The 23213-nt window shown below is 42.4% G+C and overlaps 1 protein-coding gene across 1 annotated transcript; it reads right to left on the reverse strand.

Annotated features, from left to right (window-relative positions):
- Positions 1–14534: 14534 nt before the first annotated feature.
- Positions 14535–22715, reverse strand: SNAPC1 (small nuclear RNA activating complex polypeptide 1). Its single transcript, XM_029964333.1, has 9 exons — positions 22554–22715; positions 21372–21512; positions 20994–21098; positions 19939–20097; positions 19422–19496; positions 18687–18749; positions 17642–17771; positions 16906–16986; positions 14535–15037 (listed from the first exon to the last, which is right to left on the reverse strand). The coding sequence occupies exons 1-9, from the start codon at positions 22704–22706 to the stop codon at positions 15003–15005; spliced, it is 942 nt and encodes a 313-aa protein (XP_029820193.1). The 5' UTR covers positions 22707–22715; the 3' UTR covers positions 14535–15002.
- Between the last annotated feature and the right edge of the window lie 498 nt (positions 22716–23213).

The raw sequence follows: 23213 nt of genomic DNA on the forward strand, positions 1-23213 counted from the left end.
CTTGCTGCACCACCTGGGAAGGAAACATTCCTTCAGTGTCTCCAACTCTTAAGTGAGTACGCCAAGCTCAAGTCCCAGTTTTCCATTACCTCAGCTCTGGAACTATCTAGTCATGGATTTAATGCTCCAAAAGAACTCGAGAACTCCCGGATGGGCTTTGAGCAACCTGGTCTAGTGGAAGGTGTCCCTACCCATGGCAAGAGAGTTGGAACAAGACCATCTTCAAAGTCTCTTCCAACCCAAACCATTCTGTGATTCAGACACACCTAAACCAACTTCCAGTGTGGCAGAGAACAGCACATCTCCTGCCTTCTTTGCCCCTTCTGACTTCCACAGCACAGAATACATAACAGCATGCCCCAGTGACAAAGAGGAAATCCATGAGCAGCACAAAACCAGGACACACTGAGTTATACCAACATGGCCAGTACAATCATCAGTTTGAGGAATCCTCCTTCAGGGTAGCACTATCCATTTGTCATTACTAAATTACAACTCTTTGGTCATTTTGCCATTTTGGACAGACCAGATAATGTGGCCAGCTACAGGGTTCCTGGGTAATGAAAAAGGTGGGAGGTTGCCGGTATTTGGGCTAAAATGAGGAGATCATCAGATACAGTCAAGACTGTGAGAGGTGCAATTATTATCTTCCCACCCACTAAGGCTCTCCATGACGTTAGGTGCACATCATATGGTTCAGCTGCATGACAACACTGGCACATGGCTCTTGGAACCAGGCAGGTTGACCACCTTTATGCACAGCATCACGAATAGCATAGAGTGCAGGCTGTCAGACCCCTCACTGTGGACTGCCTTAAAAAACATGGCAGAACTTCCCAACATAAATTATGGTAATAGGAATACACCTGAAGTTGTTTACGGAATGTTTTTTGACTTCAGCATGAAGTGCACTCTGCTTCCATTGAAAAGCCTGTGATACACCCTGTGCAACCATATAAAATCCAGATTAAGGGAGGGGAACAGTTGCTACTGTTATATGAAATGCAGGTAGCAAATCAAGTAATTCAAGCTGCAGAACAAACCCCAAATCACTGCTGCAAAATGCTGTGAGCATTTGTACATCTCATCTATTACACCTCCAGTGAAACCTTAGCAAGCATTTACTTTGAAGTACAGCACCAGAACCTCCTGGACCAATTTCTCAGCAGGGCTCCCCACACAGCTGTATCATCCCCATGAGGACTGATGGATAGAGTTGAGTGCCAGTGCTACTGAAATTCTAAAGTAATTTTTGCAAATGGAAAATAAAAAAACTTGTAACTATACACATGCTTCATGGAGCATGCATGGTTTTTTAGGACTAATTCAAACACAACTATAACAATTTCACCAAATAAAATCTACACCTTCATCAAACAGCAGTAGGTATTTTACTTAAATGCATAGATCTGAAGTAAATTACAAGGTGAGAATCTCAGCTGCTATATCAAATAACCTTCTAGTCCTCTTGGCAATGAAAAAAAAATGCTTTCTTTCCTTTCATCTGCTCCTCTGAAAAGAAGTTCAGAAGATTTCAAGTGCTGCAAAACAAGAAAGAGGATAAAACCCTCCCACACATGAAACATTTTGTGTGTGATTTTTATGGTGATTGTGTTGTTCTTCAGGGTTGACTCAAAGTTTTTAAGCACAAAGCATAACCATGGCATGTTATGCAAAACAGATTTCAGACAACAAAACTTCTTAAGTGTTTTCAACAAAAGTTGTTGATGGAAAATACTGGTTCCAAAGAGCCACTAGGAAATGAGAAGAAATACCCACTCTAAAATAGACAAAGCTTCATGACCCCCTGCCATTGTCTGATAAATACATTATAAATCCTTTGCTGCAGACCACGATCTGAAGATCCCAACAATTACCTTTAAACAGTGGCCCAAATGCTTATCTTCTGATAAAATCCACATTACCAGCAGGAATCAGCACTGTGCAGATGCCTTCTACCTGCAGAAACCCTCTCCCCACACTTGAAGAACTAATGCTTAGGAAAAGAGAAATTACCACACCAAAGGACAATAAATTCTTTTAGAAAGCTCTCTTCTTTCAATTGCAGCAAGATACATCTGTGTTAAAATTACTGGGTTTTGGTTCAATCACTGAACATTTTTGTTTCAACTGTGCAAGCACTTGGTTCTCAGGATGATGCAATGGGAAATGTTCAGGACAATTTTCTTAAAATTTATATGCATTATCCGAATATGCTCTCTAAACACTTCTGAGATGTAAACCACATTCTGATTTTCCACATTTTTGTAAGAAGTGCTTAAGCGTTTCAAAACTCCAGTTTTGACCAAAATAACTAGTTTTGGCATCTGCAAACCTGTATTTTTAAAGAATGACAGTGATCTTAAAACCTGTCTGCCAGCTCTAGGAATAAGCACTATCTGCAAGTTCCCAGATGATTTCAAACCTTACCAAAGTCAGTGAAGGCTAATTAAGACTGGCCCCCACTCCTTGGAGGCACTTGGTATCTTTGTACATTTGTACATAAAAGTTCAATAAAAATAATAAGGCTAATAATAATATCTAGCTTATATATAATACATTTCATGACAGAAACAGCGCAGGCAAACAGGGAGGGGAAGCAAAATATCAGTCTCAAAGTCAGCACCAGAGCAAGGACTGGTCTAGTGGAAAATGTCCCTGCTTGTGGCAGGGGAGTTGGAATTAGGTTATCTTTAAGGCCCCCTGTAATCCAAACCATTCTGTCATTTTATAACTGGTATCCAACAAAGTCCCAGCCCTAAAGGCCTCCTAAGAGAGGGGGCCAAGAGAAACATGAAAGGTACATGTGAAACAGAAGGGTCAGAATGGTGTAAGGTACCCAAAGGAAGAAAGTAAACCAGCCCCGTTCCTCCCCAGTGCTGCTTGGAGACCCTGCACTGCTCTCATGAGGAGCTTTCACCCGGCAACATCGTACAAGTTATTCCAAGGCAGAAATCAGGACTGTGTTAATGAAGAAATGCCACCCAACTGCTCCACACAGGCATTCAAGGCAGCTGTGGTCTCACAAGAAGAAGGAACAAGGGTAATTATGTGGATTTATATGGAAAGAGGGCTCTGTGATACCCTTCCAATACCCCTTCTTTGTCCAACACTGTCTACGTCTTCCTCCACCTGTCAGTTGGTTCTGGTGCAATCACACACTTTGTTCTTGAAATTATATCTCCTCTTGGCTTCCCATCCTCCTCTATGCCCTCCCCATCTCCCTGAGCTTCCCTAGGGACCTGTTCTTTCTTTTCTCCCTTCCTTCCCGTCTCAGTCTCAATTTTTTGTTCATGAATCCACAGTTCTGCATGGATCTCCAGGCTTATCTTTCTGTTCACACCAGATCTTGGCGCCCCTTTCCAGTCGTTCTTGTTGTACATCTTGTGAATCAGCTGAAACTTCAGTATGGTTAAAAGCACAGCTCCTAATTTTGTTTGGCCCAAAACGAGGACATAACTTGTCTCAGAACTTGCTCTGAGGTTTCACAGTTTTTGTACAATATCTGCATGGTTATGCAGTTTGCAATTTACCATTATTCTTTCAACGCCCCTCCTAGTCCTTTCCGTCTTGACTCCTGCGAGCTGCTCTTCTTGGGACTTCACAAATGGCATTTTGTCTTCCTCATACCCACTGAGAAGGCTGCCACAAAGGTCACTTTTCGTAGGTTTAACCAAGTTCTGCAGCTGCTGACAGACAACATTGCTATTTACAATTTTAACCAGCTGTTTACCCACACATTTAACCCTCTAACGTAAAATCAATCTATCTTACACATAAAAAAGGAAGATATCCAAGAATTCCACTCCAGACAACACAGATAACACAGTATATCCACGTCTAATTAAAACATGTCTAATTGGATTTGTTTATAGCCATCATCATAGGCCGGGTATACACACATAGGATATATGGTTGATAACTGTGTTCTCCTCTGGTTGGGAATTCACCTCCCAAAACTACATGAAGAACAGTCTGTGCAAAGTCTGAGTACCTAAATAGCAACCAGCTGCACCAGTTTGTAGTGTTAGTGGCTTCCCAGCTTCGAGACAGATTAGACTCAAGCCCTTGCTGAATAATTGATCAAACTTTCTCAGTGCACAACCGGAGCCATCAACAATAGATCATACAAATGGGACGTGAACAAAAGCTCTCCTTAATGACTGCTCAAACCCTCAACATACCTAAGGCACATAAGAGGCTGCTTTTCAAAATAAAGCCTCTGATGTTTTAGATATTCTCCCCTGATAATTGTGACTACTCCTATTTACATAAGAGTCCTCTCTACAACTGAAAAGCACCATGGAAGGACTTAACCAGGCCAGATGGAACACACTTGTTTCCCACGTGTGCAGGAACTAAAAGAACACTCCAAGAAGGCAATAAACATTACAGACTCCTGCAGATGGGTCCCTCAGGAAGTGCTGGCATCATTACTTAGAGCAGAGGCAAGCCACAGAGCTGCGTTTCACAAACCCTGACACAGCTCACAGCACTTTCGCTGCCGCAGCGCTTCCAGCACGGGGCCTGCACATCCACAGCCACACCACCACCACACTCACAAGACTTCCTCCATAATTGCCTGTCTGCACTGAACGGGACCCACCTCACGGCGACCTAAGCATATTAAATCAGTGCTACAGCCAACATCAGCAAGGCTCCAGGGGCAGACTTGACTTAAGGTGTCCTGCAAGCCCAAAAATGTTTGGTTTGGCAATTCACTTTTGTCTTCAAATCTCTATTTTTAAAAGCCCAGTGGCCCCTTAGCTCTTTTTTTTTGTCAAAGAAGGAATGCTGCCTGCACCTCTGCAACTGCATCCCAGTTCTTCAGTGAAGCACTCCCCACCCTCTCCTCCAAGGCATATGTAGTTGCCTGTCTTTGCGAAAAACAAACTCTCCTCAGAGGCAGCATCCCAGGAGAATACCCTGCACTTGAATCAAAACAGGAAGGAAACAGATTTAAAATGTTCTCCAATTTACTTTGAAGTCTGACTGTGTATCTGAATGTTTTCTCATGGGGGCAGGTGCATAAGCACAAGCACAAGCTCTTTACAGAAGTAGCAGTGTTTCACATATTTGGAAAAGAGCATACAATTGCAATCAATATTTTCCACAAAGCAGGCATTTTTTTTTAAAGATTTGCTTTTAACACAGCCAGATGTGATGGAGGTCTATTATTAGCAAGAATTTGAGCAATGTTACATCAAAATGAAACAAGAGAGAAAAACCAAAACCAAGATACAATGATATGAAATTTCAAATGGAAGCCAATGTATTTCCAGTATTTAAAAACTGCTTTAAACAGTCACATGTATGTCTCCCCTTTTAAATATATTCTCTTGGGAGGTTTTTGATTTTTAAATGTACGGGGTGGTCTTAATATTATGACAATACCATAGAATCAAAATCATTTAGATTGGAAAAGACCTCTGAGATCATCAAGCCCAACCAGCACTGCCAAGCCCACCACTAAACCACGTCCCCAAGTGCCACATCTTTTAAATCCCTTCAGGGATGGTGATTCCACCACTGCCCTGGGCAGCCTGTTCCAGGGCTTGACAACCCTTTCTGTGATGAAATTTTTCCTAATATCCAGTCTAAACCTTTCGTGAGACAACTTGACATTTCCTCTTGTTTCCTCTTCCACTTCATCTTCTTCTCACTTGTTACCTGGGAGAAGAAACTTTCCCCCACCTGGCTACAACCTCCTGTCAGGGAGCTGCAGAGTGAGAAGGTCGCCCCTGAGCCTCCTTTTCTCTGAGATGAGCCCCCTTCAGGTCCCTCAGCTGCTCCTAATCAGACGTGCTCCAGACCCTTCCCCAGCTCCATTCCCTTCTCTGCACATGCTCCAGCACCTCAATGTCTTTCTTGTCATGAGGGGCCCAGAACTGATCACAGGATTCAAGGTTAGGCCTCGTCAGTGCCAAGTACAGAGGGATGGTCACTGCCCTGGTCCTTATGGTCAAACTATTTTTGATACAGGGCAGGATGCCCTTGGCCCTCTTGGCTGCCTGGGCACACTCTGGTTCATATTCAGCCGCTGTTGACCAACACTCCCACATCTTTTTCTGCCAGGCACTTTTCAGCCACTCTGCCCCCAGGCTGTAGCACCATGTGGGGTTGTTGTGACTCAGGTGCAGGATCTGGCACATGGCCTTGTTGAATCCCATACAATTGGCCTCAACTCAATGATCCAGCCTGTCCATATCCCTCAGCAGAGCCTTCCTGCCCTCCAGTAGGTCAACACACCCACCCAACTTGATGTTGTCTCCAGCTTTCTGAGGGTGCACTTGATCCCCTCATCCGGATCATCAATAAAGACGCTAAACAGGACTGGGCCCAGTCCTGAGCACTGTGGGATACCACTCATGACCAGCTGCCATCTGGTTGCAGTACCATTCACCACCACTCCCTGGGCCCAGCCAACCAGTGAGTTTTTTAGCCACCAAAGAGTGCACCTGTCCAAGCCATGAACTGAGAGTTTCTCCAGGAGAAAGCTGTGAGAAATGGTGTCAAAGGCTTTACAGAAGCCCGGGTAGACAACATCCACAGCCTTTTCCTTATCTACTAGGTGGGTCACCTCGCCATAGAAGGAGATCAGGTTAGTTAAGCACGGCCTGCCTGTCAGACCCACACTGGCTGTCCTGTACGTGCCATGTGATGGCACTCAAGGTGATTTGCTCCATGACCTTCCCTGACACCAAGGTCAGACTGACAGGCCTGTAGTTTTCCAGATGCTCCTTCCAGCCCTTCTTGTAGGTGGGCATCACATTTACTGACTTCCAGTCACCTGGGACCTCCTGGGTTAGCCAGAACTGCAGGTGAATGATGGAAAGTGGCTCAGTGAGCGTTTCCACCAGCTCCCCCATCACCCTGGATGTATCTCATCTGGCCCCATAGACTTGTGTGTGCCTGAGTGGTGTAGCAGGTTGCTGACTATTTCCCCTTGGATTATGGGGGCTTCATTCTGCTCACCATCCCTGTCAGCCAGCTCAGGGGATGTGCACCCCGAGAACAACTGATCTTACTATTAAAGAATGAAATAAAGAAGGAATTAAGTACTTCAGCCTTTTCTTCAACATTTTTTACTATTTTTCCCCACACCCAAAGGATGGAGGACTGAGGATGGAGATTCACCTTAGCTCTCCTTTTTTTGCTGGTGTATTTATAGAAACGCTATTTACTGTCTTTTACAGCAGTAGCCAGATTAAGTTCTAATTGGGTTTTAGCCCCTCTAATTTTCCCCTTGCATAACCTCAAAACATCCTTGTAGTCCTCTTGAATTGCCTGTCCCTACTTCCAAAGGTTTATCTCTCTTTTTATCCCAGAGTTCCAGCCAAAGCCCTCTGTTCACCCAGGCCAGTCTTCTTCCCTTCTGGTTTGTCTCTCAGCACATGGGGACAGCCTGCTCCCGGGCCTTTAATTAAAATCATTAGAAGTGTATTCAAATCATCCACAGTTCTCTTTAGCACTGACCTGAACTGTGTCCAAGCCATACTCATTTCCAATTGAGCTGAAGCCATAGTTACTGGAAACCAAACTTCCCTCACTTTGTCCTCAAGCCAACAGGAGCAATGAATTATTTAGCAATAAAAATCGGAGCAGACAGCTGTAACACATCTCTCTGATCACCTTAAGTCATCACTGCCACCTCTTCTGGCAGCCCAGAATCACAGAGGAAGAGAGAGTCTCTGGCTGTTTTTGCCCTTCTATGAGGAACAGCTCTGACACAAGAACAGAAGATAACACTACCTGAGCTATCAGGATGCCCCTGCTCCTCCCAAAGCTCCCCAGTCAAGAAAAAACCCCAGTTCTGCCGATGGTCCACTGCTCCATGCAAGTATAGAAAAGACTGGCATCTGCTGAGGTGTATGTTGGATGTAATGCTAAAAAGAACAAAAACTCATAGTTTATATATCTGAGTGGACTTTAATACAAGTACACCAAGTCCAAGGAATGCCACCTTACTCATTTTAACATTAGGCTTCCCTCCAGTCTTCTTTATTTCAGGTTATTGTTTATCAATCAAAACATTCAGTGATTTTCAAACAGATGAGGAATCAACTGATAGATGTGGATTCCTGACTTGAGGATGTAATTCATGAAAGGACAGGTTCTGCTAGGTAACCGTGTACTATTACTCTGAACAAATCAGGTTAGTTCCTAATTCTCCTAAGGCCCCATTGAAGCACCAAACAATTCCACATTGTGGAGAATTTGTGACTCCACCCATCAGCCTGAGATGACCCTTCCTTGGGGACACAGCCTTGAAAGAAAATGATGAACAGTAAACACAAACGAAGTCACTAAGTGACAAAAGGAAAAGAGAAACTGGACTCCCCATTAAGCCCAATCATTTTAATAAAAAGCTCAAGCCTAGAATTTTGTTCCTGAGAGCTTGTTCGTGAGATGCTATATGCATGTCTTAAAGACTCATGTGATTATTTTCCCTAAACCTGGCAAAAGATACAGCAAAATCAACCTGGCAATCTCCAAGAAGTATTGAAGTTGTCATTTTTATAGTAAATCAGGAGGAGACTCTCAGGACCTCGGCTTACAGCAGCAATTCAGGTTTTAACTCGCTGGTGCGGTGATCTGAAATATTAAGGGAAATACCTGGCCTCCGTCCAGCAGCACCACTGCCACATCCAAGAGCTCAGCCAGGGTGGGTCAACAACACCATCAGTCAAAACAACAATCAATCAATCAGTCAAAAATCGGCATGCAATCATCCCTAAAGTCATTTGCATTATAGCATGGTCAGAAACCCCAACAATTCCGAGGCTCCTAGACCCAGATAAGTCTCCCATGGTTACAAGAACACTTGTTCTCCATTAATATCTCAGAAGTAGGCTTTCCTATTCCTTTATTCTCCCCGAAATCCATGTCCATGTGCACCCATCCTTTCCGCGTGGAGCACACGAGCAACACACCGCGCCACCATCCCCTGGGAGACCCGCCGGCGGCGGGGGCGAGGGGACACCGCCCGCCGCCGGGCCCGGGGGCAGGACAGGGACCTCGAACCTCCTTTTGCCGCCGGGAGAGTCCCGCCGGTCCCAGGGGTCAGGCCACTGGAGCGGGGCCCGGTTTCCCCCACCGTCCCCCGTGGCGCTCAGCACCCCTCAGGACCCCTCTCCCCGCACCATCCCGCTCCCTTCAGCATCCCGCTTCTTTCAGCATCCCGCTTCTTTCAGCATCCTTCTCCCCTCAGCATCCCGCTTCCTTCACATCCCGCCTCCCTCAGCATCCCTCTCCTCTCAGCATCCCGCTTCCTTCAGCATCCCGCTTCCCTCAGTCTCCTTCTCCCCTCAGCATCCCTCTTCCCTCAGTATCCTTCTCCCCTCAGCATCCCTCTTCCCTCAGCATCCCTCTCCCCTCAGCATCCCGCGTCCAGCGCCGCGGGCGCGGCCGGTGCAGGTGCGAGCCTCTCTCCCCGGGATGCCGCCCCGCCCCGCACTCACCGTCCGTGGCCATGCCGCGGCCCGGCCTCCCTCGCTCGCTGGCCCGGAGGCGGCGGCCGAGCGGCGCGGGGGGGGCGGCCCGCGGCCCCGCCGGCAGCGCGGAGGGTGCGCGCCGGCCCCGCACGGCGCATCCCCGCCCGGCGCGGGCAGCCGGGGGAGCTGGGCGCGGCCGCGGCGGTCCCGCGGGGCTGCGGGCAGGGAAGCGGCGCTGCCTCTCCCCGGGGCATTTCTGCGACGTTTCACCCCCCACCCTCCCCCCAAATCTGACTTGGGAGGGGTAAGAGCATCGCCACGCTCTTCCAAAATCTTGCGCCGTCTCCTTTCAGTAAGGCGCCGGGACCTTACTGCCCTGCAGGTAGCAACAGCACCCTCGCTGGGATGGGCACTGACAACTCTCAGCCCTCTGCCAGGGACTCACCTGCTCGGCGGGCTGCATGGAGCCCGTCTCTCAGATTTAATTGCCACCTCACTTTTCAACAGCCATGCAAAACTCATTTCTAAAGAAGTTTCTCCCCATCCCCAGTAACCCTTAGTTGGGTTATGGCCAGCCCTAACATCCTCCACTATTGTCCATATCCAGGTTTACATTTCTATGGCTAAAGAAGCAGCAGTTTGGTCTCTGTTACAGAAAGCTCAAGCTGTTGCAGGATAATGTTTCTTTGCATGTTTCTACTGCAGTCAAACTGTGGTGCAGCATAAAGACTGACCCAAGGGCTATGAAGATGGTGAAGGGCCTTGAGGGGAGGCCATATGAGGAGCAGCTGAGGTTATTTGGTCTGTTCAGCCTGGAGGAGACTGAGGGGAGACCTCATTGCAGCTACAACTTCCTCCTGAGGGGAAGAGGAGGGGCAGGCACTGATCTCTTCTCTGTGGTGACCAGTGACAGGCCTGAAGCTGTCAGGGGAGGTTTAGGTTGGATATTAGAAAAGGTTCTTCACCCAGAGGATGGTTGAGTATTGGAACAGGCTTCCCAGGGAAGTGGTCACAGCACCAAGGCTTACAGAGTTGCAGGAGCATTTGGGCAATGCTCTCAGGCACATGGTGGGATTCTTGGGGTTGTCCTGTGCCAGGAGTTGGACTTCAATGATCCTTGTGGGTCCCTTCCAATTCAGGACATTCTATGATTCTAAGTCCTAAGTGCTAGGAGCAAGACAGAGCTTAACACATTTGTCAGCTTCTTGTAGCTCCTGAAGTTCCTGCAGTCCCATTTCCAAGTGTTGGGCTGCACACAGATGGAGGAGGGAAGCATTCCATTACCTGGCTTAATCAGGTGCCCAGATTTGAGAATAAAGATGAAAAGGGGGTGAGGAAGCCACGCCCATGTAGCAAGCTTTGTGAAACGTGAATGGGTCACTCCAGAAGTAGAATGAATTTCAAAATGAAACATTCCAGAAAAGAAGGGATAAAATATCAGTGTCATTTGAAGAATTTGCTATACATGTGTGTTGAGAATACAAACACTCAGCATAGGGACCTGTTATGTAAGACATTCAATATAATACTGAAATAAACCTTAAGGTTTCCTCTAGTCCTTTAGGATCAGGTCTGCCTCAGACAACCATGACCAATGTTTATCCCACATTGTTTTGAACTCCTGAATTGATTTTGCTGTTTGTTATAAGGCCAAATTGTTTACTTAACCATGAAATTCTCTTATTAAGCAAATTCATACTGGTGCAAATTGTACATCTCTACCTCAGTGAACACGGAAAACAATTAATTAATCACCATTTGCATAAATGCATATTACAAAGCTCTAAAGACTGTTACCAGGAAGACTGGTACATTCACTCTCAAACCCTTTATTTTTCAGACTAAACTCTCTTGCAGTCTTCTTTCTTTTTGTTGCCTTTTTTTTAGGATTCTCCAATTATTCTAGAGGTGATACCTACATCAACACCAAGCTATATACACCACAGATCTTCACTGTCTTCCATGGCATTTGGAATTTTTCACATCACCCCCATATTGCTGATCCACCTTCGGTTTGAGGGCTGGAAAAACATCCAGCTTGAGCACAGCTGTTACAGGAGCATTCCCAAGTTTTGGTATTTGAATTTAATTTGCCCAAGTGCAGCCTTTTGTACTTACTTTGACTTAACTATACCTTGTTGATGTCTTAAATTATAATAATAAAAATTATATTGTAAAATGACTCCCACTTAAACAGTTTCTTGGTGTTCAAGAAAGACTGCAAGTGGCACTTAGTGCTCTGGTTTATTTGAGAAGGTGGTGATCAGTCAAAGGTTGTACTTGATGACCTCAGAGGTCTTTTTCAACCTAATTGATTCCGTGGTTCTGTAAACTCATGTCACCTGTAGGTGTTTTAGGTTTATTCTGCTTTTCATCACCCACATTATACTTGTAAACACTGCACAGCACTGGCTCAAACCTCCCCTTAGAAGATCTTTTAGCTTTGAAAGCTAAAAGAAACGGTGATTACTATTGCATGAATGTAGCTCTTCAGTCAGTTGTGTATCCACCTCAGAGGAACTTCAATCAAAACATATTTAATTTATGAAAACTGTAACAACATGCAGATACACACTGTCATGTTGTCTGACTCCTATCTATCAGCACAACTGGAAGTTAGGCTGGTGTTACAGAGATGAAGTTTCCTTTCAGCCTTTAACTACTGTAGCAGCTGAGGCTACAACCAGGAGAGAATGTAGATATTAGAAAGTCTAATACCATTATTTGGAAGTCCAGAACTCCTGCTGCTGTGTTTCTTTTAATGACAGCTGCTTGCTTCAATGAAGCACTTTAGGAAGTCCCTCTCCTGTTTTTCAAAGCCTGTAATTGCCCATCAGAGTGCAGCAAGGGATTCTTTAATTTTTTACTTTTTTCTTTTTTAAAGATTACACCAGCATTATGAAACTCTGCTCACAGCTGCCTCTTGAATTCTCAGGATTACTGTTTTGAAACATAACCATGCATACAGTCAGCAGTTCTAAGTTTACTCTTAATCATAACTTCCATTCTACATCTGTGCAATTTTATAAACAAATTACAGAACGTTTGTTTTCATTATCACAATATTAAAATAACTGATAGTTGAATGCACCCATCTTTGTGCCTAGTCAAGCCTTTGCATGCTTCCAATGCAGACCTGCAAATCATTTTCAGAGGTGTGTGCGGGGAAGATTCATGTCACAGAATATTAAAAATCCTGACAAATTCCACCCCCTTGCTCAGCTCTCAGGACGGTTCAAAGATATAAGGAGAGGCAAAGAAGATGGTTATGAAAAAGTGCCACTGCAGGGAACAGTATTAAAAATACTCCTTCAACATGTTAAAATAAACTTACGCCTAACACATGGAAAAACAATAATTCAGCTGAAAAGAGCCCGTCAAGAAAGTGAAAAGTAAGTTTTTGTAGCTGTGTTCAATTTTTAGGCTTATTGAGAAAGATAGCTGCAAGTTGGAGGGAACTAGAAAAGAGAAATCACCTTCAAGTTTCCATTCAGGGGATGAACCCAATGCCATGTAGCTGGAAGACCTAACTTAACCTCTGTGCCTAGAAACAGCAGAAGAGGATCGGTGCTCTAAAATTCATCCTTAAGCAACTTCCTAAGTGAAGAAACTCTTTAAGAAAGTAGGAATTTGAAGTGGTAGTCCCACTATCTGCTAGAAAGAACTCTCCTTCTTCATTACACCTACACTGCTGTCCATCAGTCCGCACATCTGCCCCCAAAGCACCAGCTGGAACCGACACACCTGACAAATGCAGTATAACCAACAGGATCCTAACTGACCAAAAAAAGTCTAAGTTTCTCTTGAGAACCTCCTCATGTCTCTTGAACCTGCTCAGCAAAAATTAGGAGCAGAAACGCATAGAGACCGTGGGTTTGTGTGCTGGTAAGAGAAAAGCACAAGTCAGAAAACCCAAGTAAAAACCAAACTGTTCAAACTTTCCAGAAATGATACCTCCAAAACCTTTTGCATCTACAGAGGGGTCCTTTTAAGCAGATGACATCTATGGCATGTTCTATCCACAGACTGAGCCTAACCACCTTAAGACCAGAAGAGCAGTGGAAGAGTGAACAGTACACCAGAAAAAAAGGGTAGAATGTAAGTGCATGTAAGATAAATGTAACTGTATTATTACCACTATAGGGATTTTTTTTTTTCTCTGTGTAGAAGTATTCTTTTCCTGTAACAATTAGATCTGGACTAATAATGACTTTGGGACTAGACTGTAAAGATTTTGGTTATTCAACTGAATATTCAATTGTTCAGTTTACAATACAGTAAGGTTTGGCTTTATTAAAAAGTGTTTCCTCTTTTTTCATGAACAAGGCTGAGTGCAACACTGGTACTTAATTAACAGCTTTTTCAGTGATCAACCTGTTTGTCATTTAGGCCCATTCCTCCTTGCCAACCAGTGCATTTAATATGGACCCCTTCTATGGTAAAACCATTTATATTCCATTTAAATGTTTTTTCTTCTAGGCAACAGCAATTCAATTCCTTTGGCCTTTGAGAGTCACACTAGCAAACTAATTCATTCAGCTTAGGTTCCTTTTATATTCAAATTTTTTCAAATTTCTATTTTATGTTTTTTCTTGTAGAAAAAGACACCTCAACTCCTCTGGCCTTTCTTGATAGAAGTGAAAAAATTCCACATTCTTCTTGAATTGTTGTGGTCAGATGGGGGTATTTAAGGCTGTAGCCTTTCAGGGCTGAGTGACACAAATTTTATTGCTTTTTATTGTTTACAGAAAATACTCTAGCTGATTATTCTGTTTGTTAGTTTTTTCTGCCATACTGTTGCCCAGCAATCACTTCCCCATCCTGTGCCTGTTCTCAGCACTGAGCTCCATGTTTATATCCACACCCACTTCTCCCACTCCCCTCCCATTTATAAAGATCATTTTGAATTCCAGTCCTGCCCTTGTACATCTTCGGGTCATCTGCAGAATTAATAAACTCACTTTACATCTCTTCATTCAAATAGAGAACAATTCCAGATGATCTGCTGGAGACAGGGTACAACAAAAGGCTTGTCATCAACTTCATTTCCACTTGTGTGGGATCAAACCGTGATCAACAGTGAAGTTACACACCATAAAATGGAGCAAGTCAACCATGAAAAATAATTTATTGCACTAATTATCAGCAGTCAGTAACCTTAGTTTTATGTTCAGAGATAAAAGATTACAAGCATGTCTTATATGGGCAAATGTCTTGTGAGCTGTTCTTTTAACAGTCTCAGCCAAAACCATCAACACGAGTTCCAAGTGACAACTCTCATGTACAAGCTAAATATGACAAGCCACCACCTTCTCTTTCCATCTCAGACAGGACACAGCTACTTTGTCTCGCACAAGAAGCATTCACCAGATGAATAAAGGCACCAGGTGCTGTACCATGAGACACCTAAAGCATCCCAGTCACTACCAGTATTCCAGCATCACCTGTAGTTCTGGTCCCAGACACTTCTTGTATGTTCAAAGGCATCCAAAACAAGCACTTGGTGTTACCTCTGACATTTACATTTTGTCATTAAAATCAACATTAGTGCTTCTCCAACTGGATCCTCTAACATCTTCTTTTCCTCTTGGGGAGAGATACTTCTGAAATGAAATAGAGAGAGGTTGTTTATTTTTTAAAGCTTTTCAATCTGTCTTTCCTCGTGTGAATTGTTCAAATAGAATTCATTTTATCTAGTAGTGGAAATTAATTAGATGAGCTCTTGAGATCCCCCCCCAATTCCTCTACCAATGTTTTTTTAAATATATAAAAAAATCTTTCTAGATTCTACAGCAAACTATCATTCAAAATATCAATTAAAATTCCATTGATGAATACTGTACTTCAAAACTTATTCAGTCTTGAGAGCTCTCTGCTCCTCATGAACCCACTTTAAGACTTTGCTATGAAGTTGACAGATGGAATACTCACAAAAATTAAGCACAAAATATCTGAAGAGACTGCTTATGGGTATTTTTAATGCTTTAGAATTTACTGGAAAATTCTGAGAAATGCAGGATGTCCCTGATTTAGAAAGAAATTTTTTGTCCACAACAAGTGGACAAGTGAAGGAAAAGTAAATAAAGTACAATATTAAAAGCACCACTAAGTCTTCAATCTGATCATTTAAAACTGAATGAATTCTGACAACTAAAAGTGATTAGTCTAGAACTAAAAGTGATCAGAAAATGTAAACTCCCTTCAGCACTACAAGATGCTCTTTTGAATTTAGAAAGAGCAAATATAAACATGCTACCTCACCACAAATGTATTTTAATAGTTATTATGCTCGCTTGTATGAAATATCCTTCCATTACATACAATTTTGGATAGTAAATTAACTCAAAAAGATACACTCCTCATGCTCATCTATGTCATTAAAGCTTTCCAGAAGTTGTATTTAACCCTTTACTCCCCCTTTTTAAGTAACCTAATTAAATCCTCCTCTTTCAGGTTAAGAACCAGTACCTCTGGTCTACCAGGTCTGCCTTCCACTGTGTAAGCAAGACCCATCAGCCTTAGAGTGGCTAGGACTGCCAGTGGAAATCTTGCCTTTAGCTGGCCAGCTCCTCCCCCAGGAACATTTCCTGTGTTTGAGACACGGCAGCCAAGCAGTTCCCTGGGCTCTTCCCTGAGCACAGCTAAATAAGGTACCTCTGGATAAAGAGGGTGCAATTTTCTTTGCACTGTGCCTGTTCCATGGTGCTTAAGTTCTCCTCAAGCAACAGAGAACAGACCCTGAAGCTTCTGAGTTGCAGAGCAGTCCAAGATCATCAAGCACCTCAATCTGATGCTTCTGTAGAGCAACTCCAGCTTTGAGCAATTTGCTTTATCACTGCTTCCAAATTAAAATTACATTATTTCCAGCAACCTGAGTCATCCACTCCTCCGCTGCAGTTGTGAGTCCTCCCTCAACGATGTCAGACAACTTCAGTACAGCAGAGGATGCTATTACTGTACATGTGTACTGGAACTCAATCCCTGAAACATGGTCCAGCTGAAACTAAGGCTAGAGGGGAATCCTCTATGTCCCCTCAACGAAAGTGAAGGCAGCAAGGGCTGTTCTTACCTCATCTTACCTCCCAGACCTTCTAGAACAAGCATCTTCTGTAAGTGGGTGAATGACCAAAAAAAAAAAAAAATCACTTTTCCCTACACAAGGGAACTCTCCAAGCTGGACTTGTATTACAGAAGAGTGAGATTTCTTTTAACTGGACCAATTTTAACTCTGAACACACTACAACAAAATAGTGCTGAAAGACATGACTCTGTATTTTGCCACGGTGTGCTCTTAAGAGAGCTCCAAATCAAAGTTTTAATTTCCTTACAACAACTAACAGGCTGAAAACTAATCTTCGCCTTTTCAAGGCAACAAGGCATGATCTGAAATATCAGCTTCAGTTTCAGAAAAATACAGCAGAGAGCTATTAAAAAACAAGCCACTAGTTTGTCAGAATTCCAGTTATTGTACCTTCTTCATCTGAGTTCTCCTCTATGATTACTGGCATCCCAACGTGCTGAGTAACAGTTTCCTCTGCCACTTCCATTTCACCTGCAGACAGATTTTGAGGAAAAAACTTTTTGTCAGCTTTTTTTTTTTTTTTTGCTTCTACATCCCTGGTCCAGCAGCTGAAAGACTGTTCACTTGCTGCTCTCTTCACATCCTAGTCAGATGCTGTAGAGAAACCTACATTTCACAGTACCTTCAGAATGGCTCACTAAAGAAATCTCCAATAACAAGTGATTAACACTACCAATTTAAAACAAATTAATCAGCAACTCAGTCCAGTGTGATAATTCAAAGTGCCCTTATTCCTTCTCAACACTTCATCTACCCTTTTAAAGTCGAGTAAAAACATTGCCTAATGCTCATCTCTGAAGAGGGGTTAATTTTGTCAGTAACCTTTTTTCTAGCAGAAGCAAGTCAGAAAACAGAGCTTGGAACTTTGAAATTAGATTCCTGTCTTCAAAATAAAGCTAATTCAAAACTATTTCGCTGTTTTATTCCACTTAACAAATAACGAGTAAACAAAAATCTTAGATGGCAAAGCAACTTCTATAATTTTAAAAGCTGGATATCAGAAAGACAATTCCCTCAGGAAAAGTAATTTCCCATGTGTTCCACTGACCCACAGCTGCCTCTGCTAGCACAACAATGGACAAAATTTTGCAGTCTCTCCAGGTTCATGGATGCAATGGAGAAATACCTCTGACTTCTGGAGAATCTCCTCTCCTTGCTGGCTGTGGTCTCCTACTGGTTTTTCTACTTCGGCTCGGAGACTTCCCCGATTCAGAAGATTCCAACCTCACTTGACGGTGTCTTCTGGATTTGGAAGCCTAGAACCCAAACATATGAATGACACAAAGATACAGATATTGCTGTATGTCACTTAAAAACCAGCAAGGACCAAAGCACCAACTTCCACGTGAGGGTGGAGAAGGGATAGAAGGGGAGAGAAAGAGGGAGGGAGGATTCTCACTAGTTGCTGTTCTTCAGTTTTAATAGGGCAAGGCCCTTTTTTGATTTAATGGGTGTATAACTTAAAATGCAGATAATTAAACACTCATTAATTCCCAAACCATCCTCTGTTACTAACAAACTGCACTAGGTCACTGCTGCACCATAAAGCCTCTTTACCATCATATTTTACTTAGATGCCTACAAAACACTATCACTATTCATTAAAGTCTGGACTGCTGTTCAATCCAGAGCTCTGTTTCATTTAATAACACATTTTTCAATATGAGATTTTAATAAACAGAGGAAGTTGCAATGTTTCTCCTAGGCCTGCTAAAAAATGCCAAATAAATAATTTATTTTAAAGTAGGAGTTATTCAAACAGTGTTTCCAAGAACTTGCAACTGACTTTAAACTCCCAAGTTCCATTTTCACAAGCACCTTCTGAGATTCCAGTATCTAAGATCCAAGGAATCTGAGCAATTAAACCCACAAGTATTTTTATTCCATCTCCTTAAAATTCCATCTACTTAAACAGCGCATAGACATTAAAAGATATCTTGTAAATGAAAATCCCCCAAGCACAGGCCTTATCTGCACTCTTCCATAAACCTAACAAGAATAATAAGAGCCTCGAGTTTCCCCAGTGTGTCAGGAAAACTAGAACATTCAAAGGCTGAATTACAGAGTGCAATTTTAACTCGTTCCTTTCTGACCCAGCATTTACATTAAAGTGGTACTTAAAACTGTCCTATAAAAATAAATACATCCCTATCATCAAATTTCATACCTACCTCAGCAACTGCAGAGTAAGACCTGTATTTGATTCTGGCCAGGGCACTTGCTCTTTCAGAACCCTGCAAAGAAACAATAGCCCGGTCACCAAAGATTTTCTTATTCTCTCATGGCAGTACTGAAATGCAATATCACATCAGGCAATCACTTGAGCAATATCTCACTACAGCTGTAACTCTAGAATTAGTTTTACATAATTACAATGCTGCTAAACTGTTACTTAAAGAAAAAAAAAAGTTCAAATTCCATTAAAAAGGTGGAGCATAATTTTTGTTGCCTTCACTGTTACAAAGCCTAGGAGGAGAAAATCAAATTTGAAACTTCACATCTTAATCAAATTCAAAGTGGAAATAAGCAGACAAGTACAACATGAGACAATTTTGTAGCATAAAAAAAATGAATATTGCAAATCTGGTTGAAATTCCAGGAGGAAGCATTAAGGAGTTTGGCCCAGAAAATACAGCTCTTTTCCTTCCCTACCTGAGAGAGACTTTTTATTACGAGCATTTAAGAGCTATGGTAGCAATAAATGCTCACAGCTCATCAGAAAACATTGTGATTTAAAATCAAAACCAAACAAGCAAACAAGAAAAACCAACCAGCCCCACCAGCTGTCCTTAGAACTTACTATGACACTATCAAGCCTTGACCTTCACTGTTTAGACAGTGATCTGAAGTCAAAAAATGAACAGATTCAGCCTGTACAACACAGCAAACTAGTTGAGCTTTCTTACCTCTGATTGCAGCAAAGTCTCATCTTTCTTTTTATTTTCTGTTTCATCAGTTTCTTTAGCATTTAGGAATAATTTCTGGATGGGAAAAAAAGTATTTTTCTTTAAACATCTGTCATATACAAGACAGCTAAAATACAAGAACTGTAAAAACCAAAACAATTATTTACACACATGCACGTTTTCTTCATCAATCTTACACTGTGGCCTTTCTTTAATCCAAGAATAAGTGTTACAGAGGTATTTAATGAGGTCAGTCTAACACTGCCCATGAGTCACACCTTCAGGGATTCCCTCTCAGCAATGGTTATGGTACCACAGAGGCAGCACCATGTACAAGTCCTTTCCTCCACACCATACCTCTGCCTCAGGTTTTACACATTCCACGTCTCCAGTGTTAAGTTCCTTCTACTTCAGTCTGAGATTTACAAGTTCAGAGGTAATCACACCAAGAAAGCCAGTTCTGACATGTTCACATAACCTGCTAAGCTGCCACAGCACAATAGCTGATATCACCCACCATTCTGTTCTGCTGCCATTCCTGATGTTCCAAGGTTATGTCTTTAAGAGTGACTACAAAGTCATCTTTTATCAAGCTCAGGGCCTTGTCTGGCTGGGATTTGTCAGCTGAAATGGCGCACTTCATTTTCTGATAGTGGTCATGAATATTCATCAGTTCCTAAAACAAATTCCAAAAAGGGTCTTTTCGAGGAAAAAAAAAATTATTCCAGCAATAAGGCAATATCAGTCCTCAATGTACAAAACCAGGGCTACACAAACCATTCTAATTGAACCAGGAAGAGTGATAGAAACAGATTCTGTTTAGATCAGTTGAGTTTTAGGGAGCCAAGCAATCCTGCTACCTAGCACTGACCCATCAAATAAGCAAAAGAAGAAAGAGTATTTTGCATTATTTAAACTAAGAAGGTTACTCAGGATCAGTATTCACAGAGGTTTCATTCTGATATGATGGTTTATTTTCATCTCTTCGGAGAAAGCATTTTACTTCACACACAGATTTTTGTAACACTGTATTCAACCTTCCTGATGATACACATTTGCCAGCAATTCAAGAACCTTTACCTGGCTTGAATTACTGCATTTTTAATAAAATGTATTATATATTAAACAAAACCAAGTTTTGAAAAGGAGAAATGAAGGTTAGAGAAGTCTATGAACTTGCAGGATAAGTAAATTCATATTACCACAAGTATCAAGACTCCAACTGAAACCTGCAGACATATCAAACCAAACATGCTTCCCCCCCATTTTCCATTTTTCTTTAAGTGACAATTAACCATTTATACCCTTCCCCTCCTACACCTTACCAAGGCAAACCCACAAAACATTAGAGCATATTTCAGTATTGAAAGAAGGTACCACAATTCTGCCAAACTAAATGCCACGTTTCTGAGTGTTCAGTAAAATTACAGGCTATTACCCTAGTCTGCATTCCATAAGAGACTTAAAAAGGACAAGACTGTGCTGATCAGAGAAGTTACAGCTCTTGGACAGCAGAAGAAGAAAAACAAAAGAAACCCCCGTGGTTAATCTGTAGTTTAAAAGTTACTGTACCTCCAATACATCATTAGTGATGAGGCTGTTTACTCTGTTACTTGGGTCCTTAAACTCTTCTTTAAATTCATTTTCCTCAATCTTCTTCTTAGTTCTGTAGTTCAGCTAAAGCAAGAGACAATGTTTGTAACCTAAAAGCAAACTTAAAATGGCACCTCCTCTTCAGAATTCCTACTGCATATCCAACAGTCAGGAGATGCTGAAAGGCATAAAACCATCTCGACAGCAACAGCACAGAGCTTTGCTGTCACAGTGCTCAGAGTCAGCACTTCTCACAAATTATTCCCTAGACAAGAACTGAAGTGCTGTTGAACTGTTAGCCACTGAAAGATAAGCATATTTTATTTTAAAATGTAAGTCTTTAATGTAGTAACTCACTAGCTTTGGCATTGCTGTGAAATGGAATGCTCTGGCAAGTCGCAGTTTCCTGAAGATATATGCTGCATCATAATGCTGGGAGTCTATCAGATCCTGCTGAAATTTCTGGATTTCAGGCCAGTCCTTGAGGGCAATTCTGATCTGCATATTTCAACAAACAAAAATTAATTCAGCTGGCTACTGCGATCACATTCTACTACAGACAATACATGGATGTGTAGGGTGTAGCATGTCACATGACTACAGAACTACAAAGGATCCTATAACTTTTGTTATTACTATCAACATTTTATGCAGTGAGCTCATTATGCTGTTGGGTTAAATCTTCTCACTACAGCTTTCTTTGACAGTGAAGTGGAACACAAGTCCTTTCTGACATTTGAAAACATTAATTCTTCACATTCTGAAGAGTGTGAAATAGTTTGCACCAAGGAGACTCCATTCACTAGTGATCAGGAAACTACTTGTACCATGATGTGCTGCCACTGAAATGCTCACAAAAATATCATTCCTTTATTTTTTTCCTTTCTCTCCTGTCTCATCTACTCTGTCACCTCATCTTCTCTCTACCCAAGTTAACTTCCCTGATAACTCATGTACTCTCTTACAGTTGCTCTATAAGCAGTGGCTTTAAAATTGCCTAAATTTGTTTCTATAAAAGGCAGTAATTTCTCTGAGCTCAAGATATGAGACATCATGGCATCATTGTAGACTACTCCAAATGCAGTTTGTTATTTAAAGAATTTGGACTCCCCTGTGCATATGCACACAACACACATCACACAGTTCCCAAGTAAACCACTTCTTGCACCGAGTTTCCAACTCCTTTAGACACTGGTCTCTGATCCTAAAGGTAGCCAGGAGGCAGGTCATTCAGGCATGCACCCTCCCAGCCTATTTATGAATTTCACTTCTGGTTAATGGGAACTGGAAATAATTCAGCCACTATTCATTCTGTTGGAATTCTAAAGACTAACTGAGGGTATAATGTAGCTCACCCTACAGCTGATGAGCACATTGTCTGTCCCTGCCTTTTCCAATGGGACCATCTGGTTCGAAGTACTTTTATTTTAAGAAAATGAGAGGAAATGCCCTAAACATTTATGATGACAGAGTAGACAGCAGTATACCACACATCTTACATCTGGTATCTGCTGAGAATAAAACCTCAAGAACAATTACCTTCTGTTTTGGCTGACAAAGCTGGGTATTATAGAGCCCATACAAAAGGTACAGAGCACCGACTCGGATCTGGAAGGCATATGGGGGCAAGAAGTACTGCTGGGCCAGTTCTAAAGTCTTCTTTGTGAGCTTGTTCCTCTCCAAGGCTCTCATTCTGCCACTAAAGCAAACAAACAAACAAACAAAAAAGCAGTATGTTAAAGCAACTAAATATAAAACTGCAGGCTTTACAAAATCCATAATGCAGAAACAAGCCTTAGGTATTTTAATTGTATAGAATCATTGAATGTTCTGAGTTGAGAGGGACCCATAAGGATCATCGAGTCCAACTCCTGCCCCTGCACGGGACATCCCCAAGATCACAATATGGGCATATGGTCAAAGGGCCCAAGTTCTGGGGAGCCTTCAAGGACAGCCAAACCTTAAGCTTTCACATACTAAATTCTATGTATTAAATTATGCTCAAAGCAAAAAATGCAATGTCCTGCAGTCACGTTTTTTAACTTCATGAGAATTGCATCCAGCTCCCGGAGGAGTCAGCTCTCACATCACACGCATTACTAATGCATGAAACAGATTGAACTAATAATTGTTTTCCACTATTACACAGGGACCGACGCACCTCTGCCATTCACTCAGACCCCAGGCAGGCAAACCTCT

Source organism: Manacus vitellinus, unplaced genomic scaffold, assembly GCF_001715985.3.
Source record: "Manacus vitellinus isolate BGI_N305 unplaced genomic scaffold, ASM171598v3 scaffold_6_pilon, whole genome shotgun sequence".
NCBI classification, from domain to species: Eukaryota; Metazoa; Chordata; class Aves; order Passeriformes; family Pipridae; genus Manacus; species Manacus vitellinus.